Source organism: Pongo pygmaeus, chromosome 1 (genome assembly GCF_028885625.2).
Source record: "Pongo pygmaeus isolate AG05252 chromosome 1, NHGRI_mPonPyg2-v2.0_pri, whole genome shotgun sequence".
NCBI classification, from domain to species: domain Eukaryota; kingdom Metazoa; phylum Chordata; class Mammalia; order Primates; family Hominidae; genus Pongo; species Pongo pygmaeus.
Window position 1 is genome coordinate 65,787,052 of NC_072373.2, and position 13,460 is coordinate 65,800,511.

General features: G+C 38.8%; 1 protein-coding gene across 5 annotated transcripts in view; it reads left to right on the forward strand.

Annotated features, from left to right (window-relative positions):
- The window catches only part of COLGALT2 (collagen beta(1-O)galactosyltransferase 2), a 107,539-nt gene that overhangs the window by 48,698 nt on the left and 45,381 nt on the right, over positions 1 to 13,460 (forward strand). For 4 of the 5 annotated variants that reach the window (XM_054452669.2, XM_063648215.1, XM_063648218.1 and 1 more), the window contains exon 2: positions 10,520 to 10,630. The exons of the other annotated variant lie outside the window; for it this stretch is intronic. In XM_054452669.2, coding sequence (XP_054308644.1) covers positions 10,520 to 10,630 — 111 coding nt within the window. The remainder of the gene's footprint in view (positions 1 to 10,519; positions 10,631 to 13,460) is intronic. 5 annotated transcript variants of the gene reach the window in all.

Below are 13,460 nucleotides of genomic sequence, written 5' to 3' on the forward strand. Positions count from 1 at the left end.
ACATTCCTCTTCTGTAAAATGGGGATAATAATACTTACAGGAGAATTACTTTAAATGTTAAAGTTATATACGTAAAATGGTCAGCTTACTGCCTGGAACATAGTAGATTCTCCACAAAGAGTAAAGAACAAAATAAAATAAATTTTCTTCTTTTCCCATAGTATTTAAAATTTGAGCAGCCATACTCAAAGTAAATGAAACCGTATGTTCACACAAAAACCTGTACATGAATGTTCATAGCAGCGTCGTTCATAGTAACTAGAAAGTGAAAGCACCCAAATATCTATTAACTGATAAATGAATAAACAAAATGTGGCATGTCCATACTATGGAATATTATTTAGCCATAAAAAGAAGTGAAGTACTGATATGCGCTACAACATGCATGAACCTTGAAAACAGTATGCAAAGTGAAAGAAGGCAGACACAAAAGGCCACAATCATATGATTCCATTGATCAGAAAGGACGAGAATAGGCAAATCCACAGGGACAGAAAGTGGAATAGTGGTTACCAGGGGCTGGAGGGGTGAGAGGTGACTGCTAATGGGTGTAGGGTTTCTTGAGGCGATGGAAATGTTCTGGAATTGGATAATGGTGATGGTTGCACAACTAAAAACCACTGAATTTTATACTTTAGAAGAGTGAATATTCGGTATGTGAAATATATCTCAATAAAGTTGTTAGTAAAAAGTTTGTGCAGCAGTAATCATGTCTTAGTTGCTGCGCAATGAGAGGAGGTATGTACGGTGTTTGCAGGAAGTGTACATTTATACTCATTCCGTGGTGCCGCTATCATTTTTTTCTTCTTTCCAATTCTCTTGATATAAGACTGGTTGAGAGAATTACTTACATCTTGCTAAATCTGTGCATGTTTGTCTTTTCTTTCTCATGGAAGATGCTTTCTGTTTTGTGAAAGCAGCAAAGTGATAGTATTGCTATCCTCCCAGCCATATTTGAAACATTTAATTACTGAAATATGTGCCCTGAGCATGTGTGGATAGATGGACCTGGGCTATTAAGAGATGAAATAATGTGTTTTTTAAGTTGATTTCCAGAGACCTCCTGCCAGGGTGGAATATTTTCATGGCATTTCAGCCTAAAAGTTTGTACAGGTTATAAATAGACTTTTATCTCTAAAAAGTAGATAGCCAGCTTCTCTTGAAACAATTTGAAAGCCTAGCATTTCTGGGCACACATTCCAGTGCAGCAGCAATCAGTTGGGGCCCACATGTGCCTATTCTCAACAGTCCTTCTTTCACACTGTTGGCTCATACATGGCCCATTTCATTTCTTTGTTATCTGTGCTCAGCCTTTATAGGCATTTGGGTTGGATGGGGAAAAGTTCCCTGAAATTGTTCATTCATTCACTCATCAAACTCATGATAAGTGCTTATTTTATAGTGAACTGTTAAGTACTGGGACAGTCCCTGTCCTCAGGGAAGAAAGTCAAGTAATGAAGAAAGAAATAGAACCAGTTAATTATAACACAGGAGCAAGCACAGTGCTGGAAGCACGGCAAGCTAGTGCTGCATGATTACAGATAGAGGGTGTCCAATCTAACCTGATGTGTTTGGAAGTGTAGAGGTTCAGGACTCCTGGAGAAAATGTTTTTGGATCCTGCTGTGTCTTCTCTTTAGTACCAGTGCTACATTTAACTAGTAACTTCATGTCTTCAGGGTACATCCACAAAATAAAGAACTTAACAGAACTGGAAAATCCAATAAGGATGAGAAAAGGGGCCATGATGAGTGGGTGAAAGGGATGGGAAGAAGAATAGACAAGGGCCAAAGGAGAACAAAAACAGGAAGAGGGTAGACAGACAGATGAGAAACATATTTGTCTTGTCTCAGACGCTCCCACTGATATTTTCATGGAATTCCAAGGGTTGCGACTCCAAGGAAAATTATGCTGAAAGTAAACCTAAGCAGAGTTTGTAGGGAATGGATGAATCTTCCCATTTTTCTTTTGTTTTTTTTGCTAGGGCATTTCCATCCTGTCATCCTGAGATGATCATATTGGTTATATTGATTCATACCCTTGACAAGGTAGAGAACTTCCAATTTGACAGGTGTTTCCTGGTCATCTACTCTTTGTTGGACAGGTGTGGTGGGGAGCCTGGGGTGGGGGGGTGGGTGTTGAGGGACGGATTAGAAGGCCTAAATAAAAAGGTCAAGCTCTAGCACCCACCATTTGCATGACTTGAGCAAGTCATAACCTCTCATCCTCAGCCTTCTTTTCTATAACAGGGGAAATAAAGATATGAGTAACTTAGTTAATCATAAGGCTAAAAATGGGTTAGTGTGTGACATAATGTTGAGAGGTTCTTAACACAAAGAGAAGAAAAATGTATCTCAGAATCATGAGTGTCAAAAATAGTTCAATTATAATATGCTTAATTAAGTTTATTAATTTTATTGAAAGATGATAATGGGCTTTTGAATTGACTGTTAACTGGTCAATCAGCAAATTTTACCATCAGGAAAAATTTAGGGATGCCGTTTAGGGATGAAATTGATTGGTTGCTTGAATTTCTAGAATCAAATATTTATTTTTACATCACATATACCCAGGCTTCAGATGTGTCGTGTCTATGATTGTTTCTGTGATGAAATGGGGCATACTGAGGAGGGATGTTGAGGAAGTATAAACATTAATTTTGTTCGTGAGGAGATTTTCATGAGAAGTGGGTTTTTCTGATTTCTTAGTTAATTGGGAAGAATTGCAACTAAGTGACTTGGTATGAATAGGATCTAGGAAAAGGCTTTTTGTGGAAGGAATCCCCAGGCCCCCAATCCATATTCATGTCCTTAACCATATCCATATCTAGTTTCCACCCAGAAAAAGGGTTCCAGATCTTTAGACAGAACTCTACCCAGTAACCAAGAAGCAAGAATCAATTGACATATTTTGCTGAGTGGCTGAGCATGTCTCTGCCTTTGGCACATCTGCTGCTGGGGAGGCTTTCCTTGAGACTGGACACAGAGGTGGCGGGACTCGATGATATGACCTTTCTTGAAAATGAATTACAGTAGTTGCTTTCATTAGTGGAATTTTATTTTTAGGTGGAGCTCTTTATTTTCTACACCAATGAGTCTTCTTTGCTTGATGAAAACAAGAAGCATCTGAGAGGGTAGTTCAGTGTTTGAAGTCTCAAATTGGAAAATTTACCTTTGCCAACTCACTAGTCATGGTGAGGATTGTCCAGGTGGTGACTAACTTTGTTGTTCATTCCACTGCCATTCCCTTGAGCCTCTGGGGAACATATTTTGCAGGTTCTCAGGCAGCAAGATCAATAGATCAGTCATTGTCCAGTGTTGCCATCCTGCTACTCCACCGATCGCAGACCTCTTCCATAGTGACAGAGGTCTAGACTTTCTGGGGTGTGGCAGGGAAGCTGAGGACATTCCCTGAGTCTCAGTACAGATGGAAGAGATCAGAAGTACCGTGTCCTGGCTGGGCGCGGTGGCTCATGCCTGTAATCCCAGCACTTTGGGAGGTTGAGGCGGGTGGATCACCTGAGGATCAGGAGTTTGAGACCAGCCTGACCAACATGGTGAAACCCTGTCTCTACTAAAAATACAAAATTAGCTGGGCATGGTGGTGCATGCCTGTAATCCCAGCTACTTGGAATGCTGAGTCAGGACAATCACTTGAACCCGGGAGGTAGAGGTTGCAGTGAGCTGAGATTGTGCCATTGCACTCCAGCCTGGGCAACAAGAGTGAAACTCCATCTCAAAAATAAAGTAAAATAAAGGAGTACTGTGTCCTCAGTTTCCGTGTCCCACCTGCTGAGAGATCCAGTCTTCATTTTTAATGGGATTCCAGTGGCCCCATGCTTACCAATATGAGTTTAGCCCTAACAACCTCAGTAGGACTTGTGGTCAAAATAAATGAGTCAGTTCTAATTATTTCTAGTTGGCGCTGAGTCTTAAGAGGCAAGACTTAGAAATGAAAACTAACTTCTGGAACAAGGAGAAATGTCAGTGTTTTTAGACGTTGCCAGATAAATCTCAATTTTTTTTTTTCCACAGCCAAGCAGTAAAGCTGTCTCATCCTGCAGACATGTTGACTTCTTGGCCTGCTCTTTGTGTTCCCTTCCATGTAGCGGTGACAGTGCACCTGTTGACCTGGGAGCATCATCAGCCAAGGGGATCCCTACACGTGCTGTGATCACAACTCCAATTCCCTTAGTCCTAATTCAATTTTGAATCCGAGACTCATGGGCTTTTGCTAACTTGCACAGCTGGAGAAGAGGAAGAAGGGGAAATAGGAACCAAAAGCAGAATCAAAGGGAAAGCAGATGGGCAGCATTAGGGTGAGAGGTGGCTAGTGTGGATGTGGCACCTGTTTCTACCAGCACTCCCTTTTCAGGTACTAGTTCCAAAGAAAGCAGGCCAGGACTCATGGACAGAGAGGTGGCCAACCGTGAGCACTGAAGCTGTCTCAGGGCCACAGCTCCCCTAAAAATGGAAGGGAGAGACCTTGGTGGCTGGCGGGTACCAGGGCCAGAGGTAAAGGAAAGTTATTGTCCCAACATGACCTTCAAAGAAAATTAAAAACAGCTCAAGAACTGAGCTCTCCTTGCTGTCTTTTTGTCGTTGTTGTTTTTCTTTTGAGACAGTCTCGCTCTCTCACCCAGGCTGGAGTGCAGAGGCACGATCTCAGCTCACTGCAGTCTCCGCCTCCCGGGTACAAGCAATTTTCCTGCCTCAGCTTCCCAAGTAGCCGGGACTACAGGCACGCACCACCACGCCTGGTTAATTTTCGTATTTTTAGTAGAGACGGATTTCACCATGTTGGCTGGGCTGGCCTTGAACTCCTGACCTCAGGTGATCCGCCTCAGCCTCCCAAAGTGCTGGGATTACAGGCGTGAGCCACTGCGTCCAGCCTTTCCTTGGTTGTCTTATCCTGAGTAAGAGAGACCTGGGGAAGAGAGAGTGAGTGGAGGTGTTGATTTAGGTGTGAATCCGCTCTAGTTGGAGAATTGAGGCAAAGACTGAGCCGTATGAGCCTCCCGGAAACATGGTCACCCAGCCAGCCCATATTTGTGTGTTCACAGTCTGTGGTTTTCTAGTTTGATTACTGACTGTCAATTACTTGCAGATCACCTCTCCAGATGTCCAGCTGTCCTTGCACATCATTTGTTTTCTTCAAGGAATCCATTAGTGATGTCTGCGATTTTTCTGGGTGCCTTTTCTGGTCTGATTGGGAGGAGGATAACAGATTCGAGGCAGTACTCATTTTCCACAGGAACCGCAAGGAGCCTTCAGACTGAGAGAGGGGCCACTGTGCCTCAGCTCCTCCTGAGGGGCCTCACACATTCTGGGTTCTCAGCTTCCTAGCTTCATGGTAAAATCCACCTCAGCGGCAGAGGTTTTTGTGTCTAGCTGCTTGTGGAGTGCTGTAGCAGGACAAGCACTGCGCTGTTGTTGCCTTGTGCTACAGGGCTCTGAAAATAGAACGCTTAGCACCAGCCTTGGGTTTCCTCCAGAGAGCTTGCATATGGGCCTTTGGTATCTCTCTCTGTCCAACCCTCTGAATAGCCCAGGGCCTGTATTGCTTTGATTATTATGCATTCAAATGGAAGTATACTTTTGTCAGAGCGATTACGAGGCAGCAGTTAGAAATATCTGCCTGGATTTCTGCGTTTTTGCCTTTTTTGACAGTGGGGAGGAGCAGCAGGGAAACTTAGTCTTAAGCGGGGATCACCAGGCTTCCTCGGTGGGCTGGTGTGGCCCTCACTGCTCTTCCTCCTCTTCCTCCTCTGGGAATGAGTGTAGGAGAGATTGGCCCTGCACTTCAAAGACCAGATTGGATGCACCTCTCTCCAACCACAACTGGAGGACGTGTTCATTTCCTCAGAAGCCTGAGAACAAACAGAATCTTAATTCAGGGAAGTAACACTACAGACAGTTTTTTAACTCAATAAAGAGAATATTTGAAATCTGTGCATCTGTTTTTAATTAGACATCTGTACCTCTGCATACTCCAGGCAGCTAATTTCTAAGGATGTTAATCAGGAGTGGATGCTTGGGCAGGTTTTGGAGTTGTTTAATCTGTACACCAGGAAAACGCGTTTCATACAATAAGACCAACTTTGTCAAAAGGATTAGGAAATGCATTGATATAGAGAAGGCAAAGAGAATTTAAGAAGTCCTGTGTAATGAAGAAACAACCAAGGAAAGAAGTAGATGCTGCATAAATTACCTAGACTATTTTTTTTTAAGAGATGGGGTCTCACTATGTTGCCCAAGGCTGGAGTGCAGTGACTATTCACAGGCATAGTTGTACTCACTGCAGCCTGGAACTCCTGGGCTCAAGTGATCCTCCTGCCTCAGTCTCTCAGGTAGCTAGGACTAAGGGTGTGTGCCACTGCACCTGGCAAATTCTCTTATGCTGTTTATAAATAATTTAAGAATAATGTAGAATTCTCATAGCTTTTGGCTAACACTGTGGTAAGGAATTTTTGTTTTGCTTAGTTTTAACTTACTCTTCTTCATAATGTTTTGAGTGAAGAATAAGGTGCTTTATGGTAAATTCTGAGTTTCAGGAATTGCTCTCTGCATTCTTCCTATCACGAGACCAGTGGTTAGACTCTCATTGCGCTCTTCATGGCGTACCCTGGACGTTGGTAGCTTGTGGCCATGAGTCACAATGGATGTGACTTTTGCTGATGTTGCACTTTTTGGCACAATCACAAACTCAGTGGAGCCTGTGGCCTTCTTCCACGTTGTTTTCGGGACCACTTTCCCTCCTCTGTGAGTTGCTAAGGGCTCCTCCTACCCCGTCTTGGTCCTAACATGCTCACCTGGTATCCCTCAAAACTGTCAGCTTCACACATCACCTCTCTCCCTCTCCAGGCCATGGAATGTCCAGGTGGGCCTGTGGGTCTTTCTCCCTCCTAGACCTTGCTGAGAAGAGAAGAGTTGGTTCTCATCTAATTTCAAGAAGACACTTGAAAGTAGATCAAGTTGGCCATTGGTGTCATCTCTAGTTATTGGATAATGTTTTTAAGTAGGCTAGTTTTAATTTAAGTATCTATTTTACAAGATAATATTTTCAAATATTACTTACATACCTCTGTGTCCCATTTTTCTATACCCTATGGCTTAAGTTACATAGTTTTAAGTTACTTGGTATTTTACAGAAATGTATTCCCTATCTAAATAGAGTTCCACTGTGCTTTGCTTAACAATGTATTTTTCTCTCTTGAACATTCCTGAACATTCCCTCTCTTAAAGATTATTTTTTTCGGAGATAAAAAAATTTTTTTGAATATATTTAGTGGCAATTTAAAACCAATTAAAAACTATAATGGTTCATGTTTAATGAAAAGGACTGTTTTTTATATTTTATTTATTTATTATATTTATTGAGACAGCATCTCGCTCTATCACCCAGGCTGCAGTGCAGTGGCCCGATCTTGGCTGACTGCAACCTCCACCTCGCAGGTTCAAGCGATTCTCCTGCCTCAGCCTCCTGAGTAGCTGGGACTAACAGGCATATGCCACCATACCCAGATAATGTTTTTTTTTTTTAAATAGGGACGGGTTTCACCATGTAGATCAGGCTGGTCTCAAACTCCTGACCTCAAATGATCTGCTCACCTTGGCCTCCCAAAGTGCTGCAATTACAGGCATGAGCCACCACACTTGGCCTTTATTTATATTTACTTTCAATTTATTTTAAATCATCCTACAAATAGCAGTGAAAGTAATGATGCAATAGGAGCTAAATTATTTCATGTGTACCTCTGATCATTTTTCAAAACTGTATCATATGTATATATATTTTTGATGAAACTTTATTTATTTTTAAATTTCAACTTTCATTTTAGATACAGGGAGTATATGTGCAGGTTTGTTCCATGGGAATATTACGATACCCTTATCATATACTAAATTTCTATACTTTCTGTTCTGTGCCACTGGGCTCCCTATGTCATTTATCCCTGTGTCATTACCACGGTTTTAATTGTAGTGGCTTATTTTTTTTGTATCTGCTTGAATTGTATTCTGTGTGGTTATTAAAAACCAGGATTAGGTGTGGAATTTTGTTAAAGACCTTTTACACATTTACAGAGATAATCATGATTTTTCTTCAGGTCCATAAACATAGTGAATTATGTTAGTGAAATTCCTTCATATTGAACATTCTTAGACCATGCTATATTTTCTTAATAAGATGTTGGACTCTGTTTGCTAATACTTTATTTAAGATTTTTGCAGCATGTGCATTAAAGGATATTGGTCTGTAGTTGTGTGTGTGTGTGTGTGTGTGTGTGTGTGTAAATCTTCATAAGGTTTGGACGTCAATATTATACTTGCAATATTAGAAGAACTTAGAATTTTCTTTTTTTTCCTACACTCTGGATAACAAGCTGTATACCACTGGAAGTATCTATTGTAGGATTTGGTAGAATTCCCTTGTAAAAACACATAAGCCTAGTTGGGGTTTTTTTCCTGTTTACTATCTTCATGGAAATTATTCATTTAAGCTTTATATCGCTTCAGGAGTTAATTTTGCTAACATGTATTTTTCTAGAAAATCTTCTATTATATTTAGTTTTCAAATTTCTCATTGAGTTGTAGAAAGTAGTTGCTTACACAGTTTTAAATTTTTTCTTTCAAATCAATCATCTTGTTTCCCATCCTTACCATTTCTTATTGTTTTATATTTGTTTGTCTTAGGTAGGTTAACTAGGGCTTGTCTTTTATTGATCTTTCTCAAAGAAGCAGCATTTTAGTTTGTTTCTACTCTTTTTCTGTTTTATATCTCACAACTTCCTACCCTTATCTTTATTAATTTCTTTATATATATTTGCTTTGTTGCTTTTTTCCTAGCTTTTTGAGTAGAAATTTAACTCATTTATTTTTATTTATTTAAGCATATAAAACTGAATTTTTCTCTAATCACTGCTTTAATTGTATCTCAAAATTCTGATATGTAGTATTTTCATTATTAATTTTTGGAAGTTCTGAAATTGGCTTGTGTTTATTTTTCCACTAGTAATTGTTATTTTTTTAAAAAACAACTTTATAAGAGAGTTTTTAGTGGATTTGTGGGGTTTTATTTTATTATCAACTTCTACGTATATGTCATTTAGACCAGAAAATGTTGTTTATATAATTTCAATTTTATGGAGGCTTTCTTTGGGATGTAATTGTTGGTCAGTGCTAGCAGATGTTCCATGTGCACTTGAGAAGTCTCTATTAGTATGTTGTACAGATCCTATATATACTTACTTGTTTCCCCATTTGTACCATCTTTAACTGAAAGTGGTATGTTAATATCTCTTATTATTGTTATTTCTGTTTTTCTTTACAGTTTCTATACTTTCTACTATATTAGGGGTCAGCAAATTATAGCCTACAGACCAGCTGCCTGTTTTTGTAAATAAAGTTTTGTTGGAACACAGCAATGCTCATTCATTTACATATTGTTTATGGCTGATTTAGCACTACAATGGCAGAGTTAAGTAGTAGCTGCAGATAGTATATGGCCTGTAAACCTAAAATGTTTACTATCTATCCCTTGAAAGAAAGTTTGCCAACCCCTGTAATATATGAAAGTGTATAGATATTCACACTTTGTATATTTTGATGTGAATGGCCTCCTTTAGTATTATAAAGTCTCCTTCTTTGTCATCTTAATACTCCTTGGCCTCAATTCTTCCTTGTTTGTGTCAGGATTACAACTCCTGCTTTCTTCTCTTTTTCTGTTTTTCATTTCATTATCTCTTCATGTATAGGTGTTCTGAATAACTGTTTTACATGTGTTGGGTTTTGCTTTGTGATACAATTTGAAAATGCTTTTTAAATAAATGAGTTAAGCCCCTTTGCAAGTGGATCCATTTGTTAAACTTTCAAGGTAGAACAGGCACAAGTTTTGTATACATTATTTAAAGGCTTTTGAAAATACTCTATTTTGTAAACGTGATGGTAAAGTTAATCCAAAATAGATAATTGAAGATACCTTAAATTTTGAGTTTTATATTGAGAATTATTATTGTAGCTTCACAATGATTAAAGCAGCACTGACTAGATATTTTGCTGCGGTTAGAAAATTGACTTGAAATGAAGATGAAGCAGAATTATTGCTCAAATTGAGGGTCATTGTTAATGAAGTTAAAAGATGGAGTTTACATCCTGGGTAACTGAAAATTAAAACATATAGAAAAATTTCCAAGAAGAGTCATTAATTGACTCTCAGTTAATTCATTTTATGCTTACACTCTCTTGGTGTTTTCATGTGTTTATTTATTAATGCAACCATTTACACATTCTCCAATTGGCTGAGCCCTGTTTAAGGATCTAATGACACAAAGATGATTTTAAGCAGTGTCTCTCACTTTAGAAATGTATTGTCTAGTTTGGACTATGAGGGAATTATCTTCATATATACAATTTTTTTTCCAGGAGTAGCCATTCTTCTTTCAGTTAAGTCAGGGGTCTTTTGGATTTCCCTCTCTTTCTTTGGATGACATAGTTAAACTATATTGTGCTTTCTCTCATGCAGGGCAGCCACTGATCACAATGTGGATAATACAACAGAAATATTCAGGGAGTGGTTGAAAAATGTACAGAGACTCTACCACTATGTGGAGTGGAGGCCTATGGATGAACCAGAGTGAGTGGCAAGAGCAAAATTTGTAAACTCATTATTTACCCTTCCTCTTTAACTAGCTCTTTAGGGCTTCCAGGTTTGGAGGTACATGTGACTTTTCATTGTCTTTCATTTCTGTAGCTGTGAGTTCTGAATATCTGCCATTTCTCACAGTACTTCTCTTAGAAGATCTTCACAGTACTCTCTTGCTGTTTACTCCCACAGCTGCCAGCCAAGTTCAGATTTTCATTACTTCATAAATAAATTGCCATGACAGTTTATATTTTTAAATATTGATATTATTTATTCATATTTTAAACATAAACTTTTATATTTGGAGGATCATAGTGAAAATGTGTATACTTTCTACATACACCTTGCTTTTTTCAACTTATATCTTAATAATCATTCTATAGCAATAGTTAAGGAGCTAATTTTCATTTTTTTTTACTGCATAATCACTGTTGTATGTGCATTTACCATAATTACTTAATTGATCCCCTACTGATGCTCATTTAGGTAATTTCCTATCTTAACCATAGAAATTCCTTCTTTCTTTCTTTTCCTTTTCTTTCTTTTCTTTTCTTCGCTTCTCTTCTCTTCTTTCTCTCTCTCTCTCTCTCTGTCTCTCTTTCTTTCTCTCTTTCCTTCTTTCTTTCAAGACAGGGTCTCACTCTGTCACCCCAGCTGGAGTGCAGTGGCATGATCATAGCTCCACTGTAACCTCGTACTCCTGGGTTCAGGTAATACTCCTCACTCAACCTCCTGAGTAGCTAAGACCACAGCCATGCACCACTATGCCTGGCTAGTTTTATTTTTATTTTTTGTAGAGACATGATCTCACTATGTTGTCCAGGCTGGTCTTGAACTCCTGGCCTCAAGCGATCCTCCCACCTTGGCCTTCCAAAGTGCTGGGATTACAGGTGTGAGCCTTTGTGCCTGGTTACCATAGCAATTTCTTTTTTCTTTTTTTTTTTTTTTTTGAGACAGAGTCTCGCTCTGTCACCCAGGCTGGAGTGCAGTGGTGCAATCTTGGCTCACTGCAACCTCCACCTCCTGGATTCAAGTGATTCTCCTGCCTCAGCCTCCCCAGTAGCTGGGACTACAGGTGTGTGCCACCACACCCAGCTATTTTTTTGTATTTTGAGTAGAGAGGGGATTTCACTATGTTAGCCAGGAAGGTCTTGATCTCCTGACCCTGTGATCTGCCCGCCTTGACCTCCCAAAGTGCTGGGATTACAGGTGTGAGCCACCGTGCCCAGCCACCATAGCAATTTATTAATTGCTTCTATCTCCAAGTCATCCTACATACCATACAGTCAAATCAATCTACCTCAAATACAAATGAAATGATTTCATTTCTTTATTAAAAATACTTCACTTACTCTTTAGGACCTGAACAAAGTTCAAACACCTAAGATTTATATTTTTAAAATTCCATGAATTTAGCACCAAAAGAAAATGTGCTTTATCCAGAATGTTCCTTTTATTTCCAAACCCCACACTGTTGCTTGTGCAGGTCCTGGAAGACCCTTTCCTTCTTTAAAACTAACTCTTATCCTAAATCATGCCTACTATAGAAACCTATTCTTAATCACTCAGTTATAAATATCTACCTTTGTCTCAACAATTGTATTGCTTATATTCTATATCATCCTTTTTGGCACAATGATATATGCAACCAACATTTTCCCCCTATGCAATTAGTGTATTTTTTTTCTAAATAAATTGTAAGTTCTTTGGCAGGGGCTAGAATATATAAACACTTTATATTCCCCCTCTCCCCTCAGAGCCATATTCTTGGCAGGCACTAAATTAATACTGGTTGGATGAACAAATAAGAACAAGAATAAATGTATTTAAAACTTACTATTATAAATGTTCCCAAAGCTACTACAATTTTACTTTAAGGAACTATAGAAATAGAATGAAGGAGTTGCCTGCATTTCTTCCCCAGAGGAGTCATTTATTTTATTTTATTTTATTTTATTCATTATTTATTTATTTATTTTATTTTATTTATTTATTTATTTTTATTATTATTATTATACTTTAGATTTTATGGTACATGTGCGCAATGTGCAGGTTAGTTACATATGTATACATGTGCCATGCTGGTGCACTGCACCCACTAACTCGTCATCTAGCATTAGGTATATCTCCCAATGCTATCCCTCCCCCCTCCCCCCACCCCACAACAGTCCCCGAAGTGTGATGTTCCCCTTCCTGTGTCATGTGTTCTCATTGTTCAATTCCCACCTATGAGTGAGAATATGCGGTGTTTGGTTTTTTGTTCTTGCGATAGTTTACTGAGAATGATGATTTCCAATTTCATCCATGTCCCTACAAAGGACATGAACTCATCATTTTTTATGGCTGCATAGTATTCCATGGTGTATATGTGCCACATTTTCTTAATCCAGTCTATCATTGTTTATTGAAAGCCCAATTTGTATTATAGTAATAATAAATGCCATTCCAGAACAAGTTTCTGTTATTCTAGCCTCTCTATATGTAAGAATTATTATAAATATTTATATTATAAAGAAATATATACAAATATGATATAATATATACATATGTATTTCTCAAATCCAAGCCCGTGGACCGTGTATCAAGCAAAGTTTAACAGTGAAGCCTGAACACCATAAAAGATTGTAAAGACTCCTTTAGAGTGCCTTATAATGGAGTTTGGCCTAACAAAAATGGCACAGAAATACTTTGTGTCCCTTCTTTGCATCTTGGTAATGTTCTCTGCAGCCAGGTTTTGACTAAATATATTATATGCCAAGGTCATTGTGAAAAAATATTAGAGCAGGCATTTTGGGGGGGAATATATTTAGAAAAATGAGAA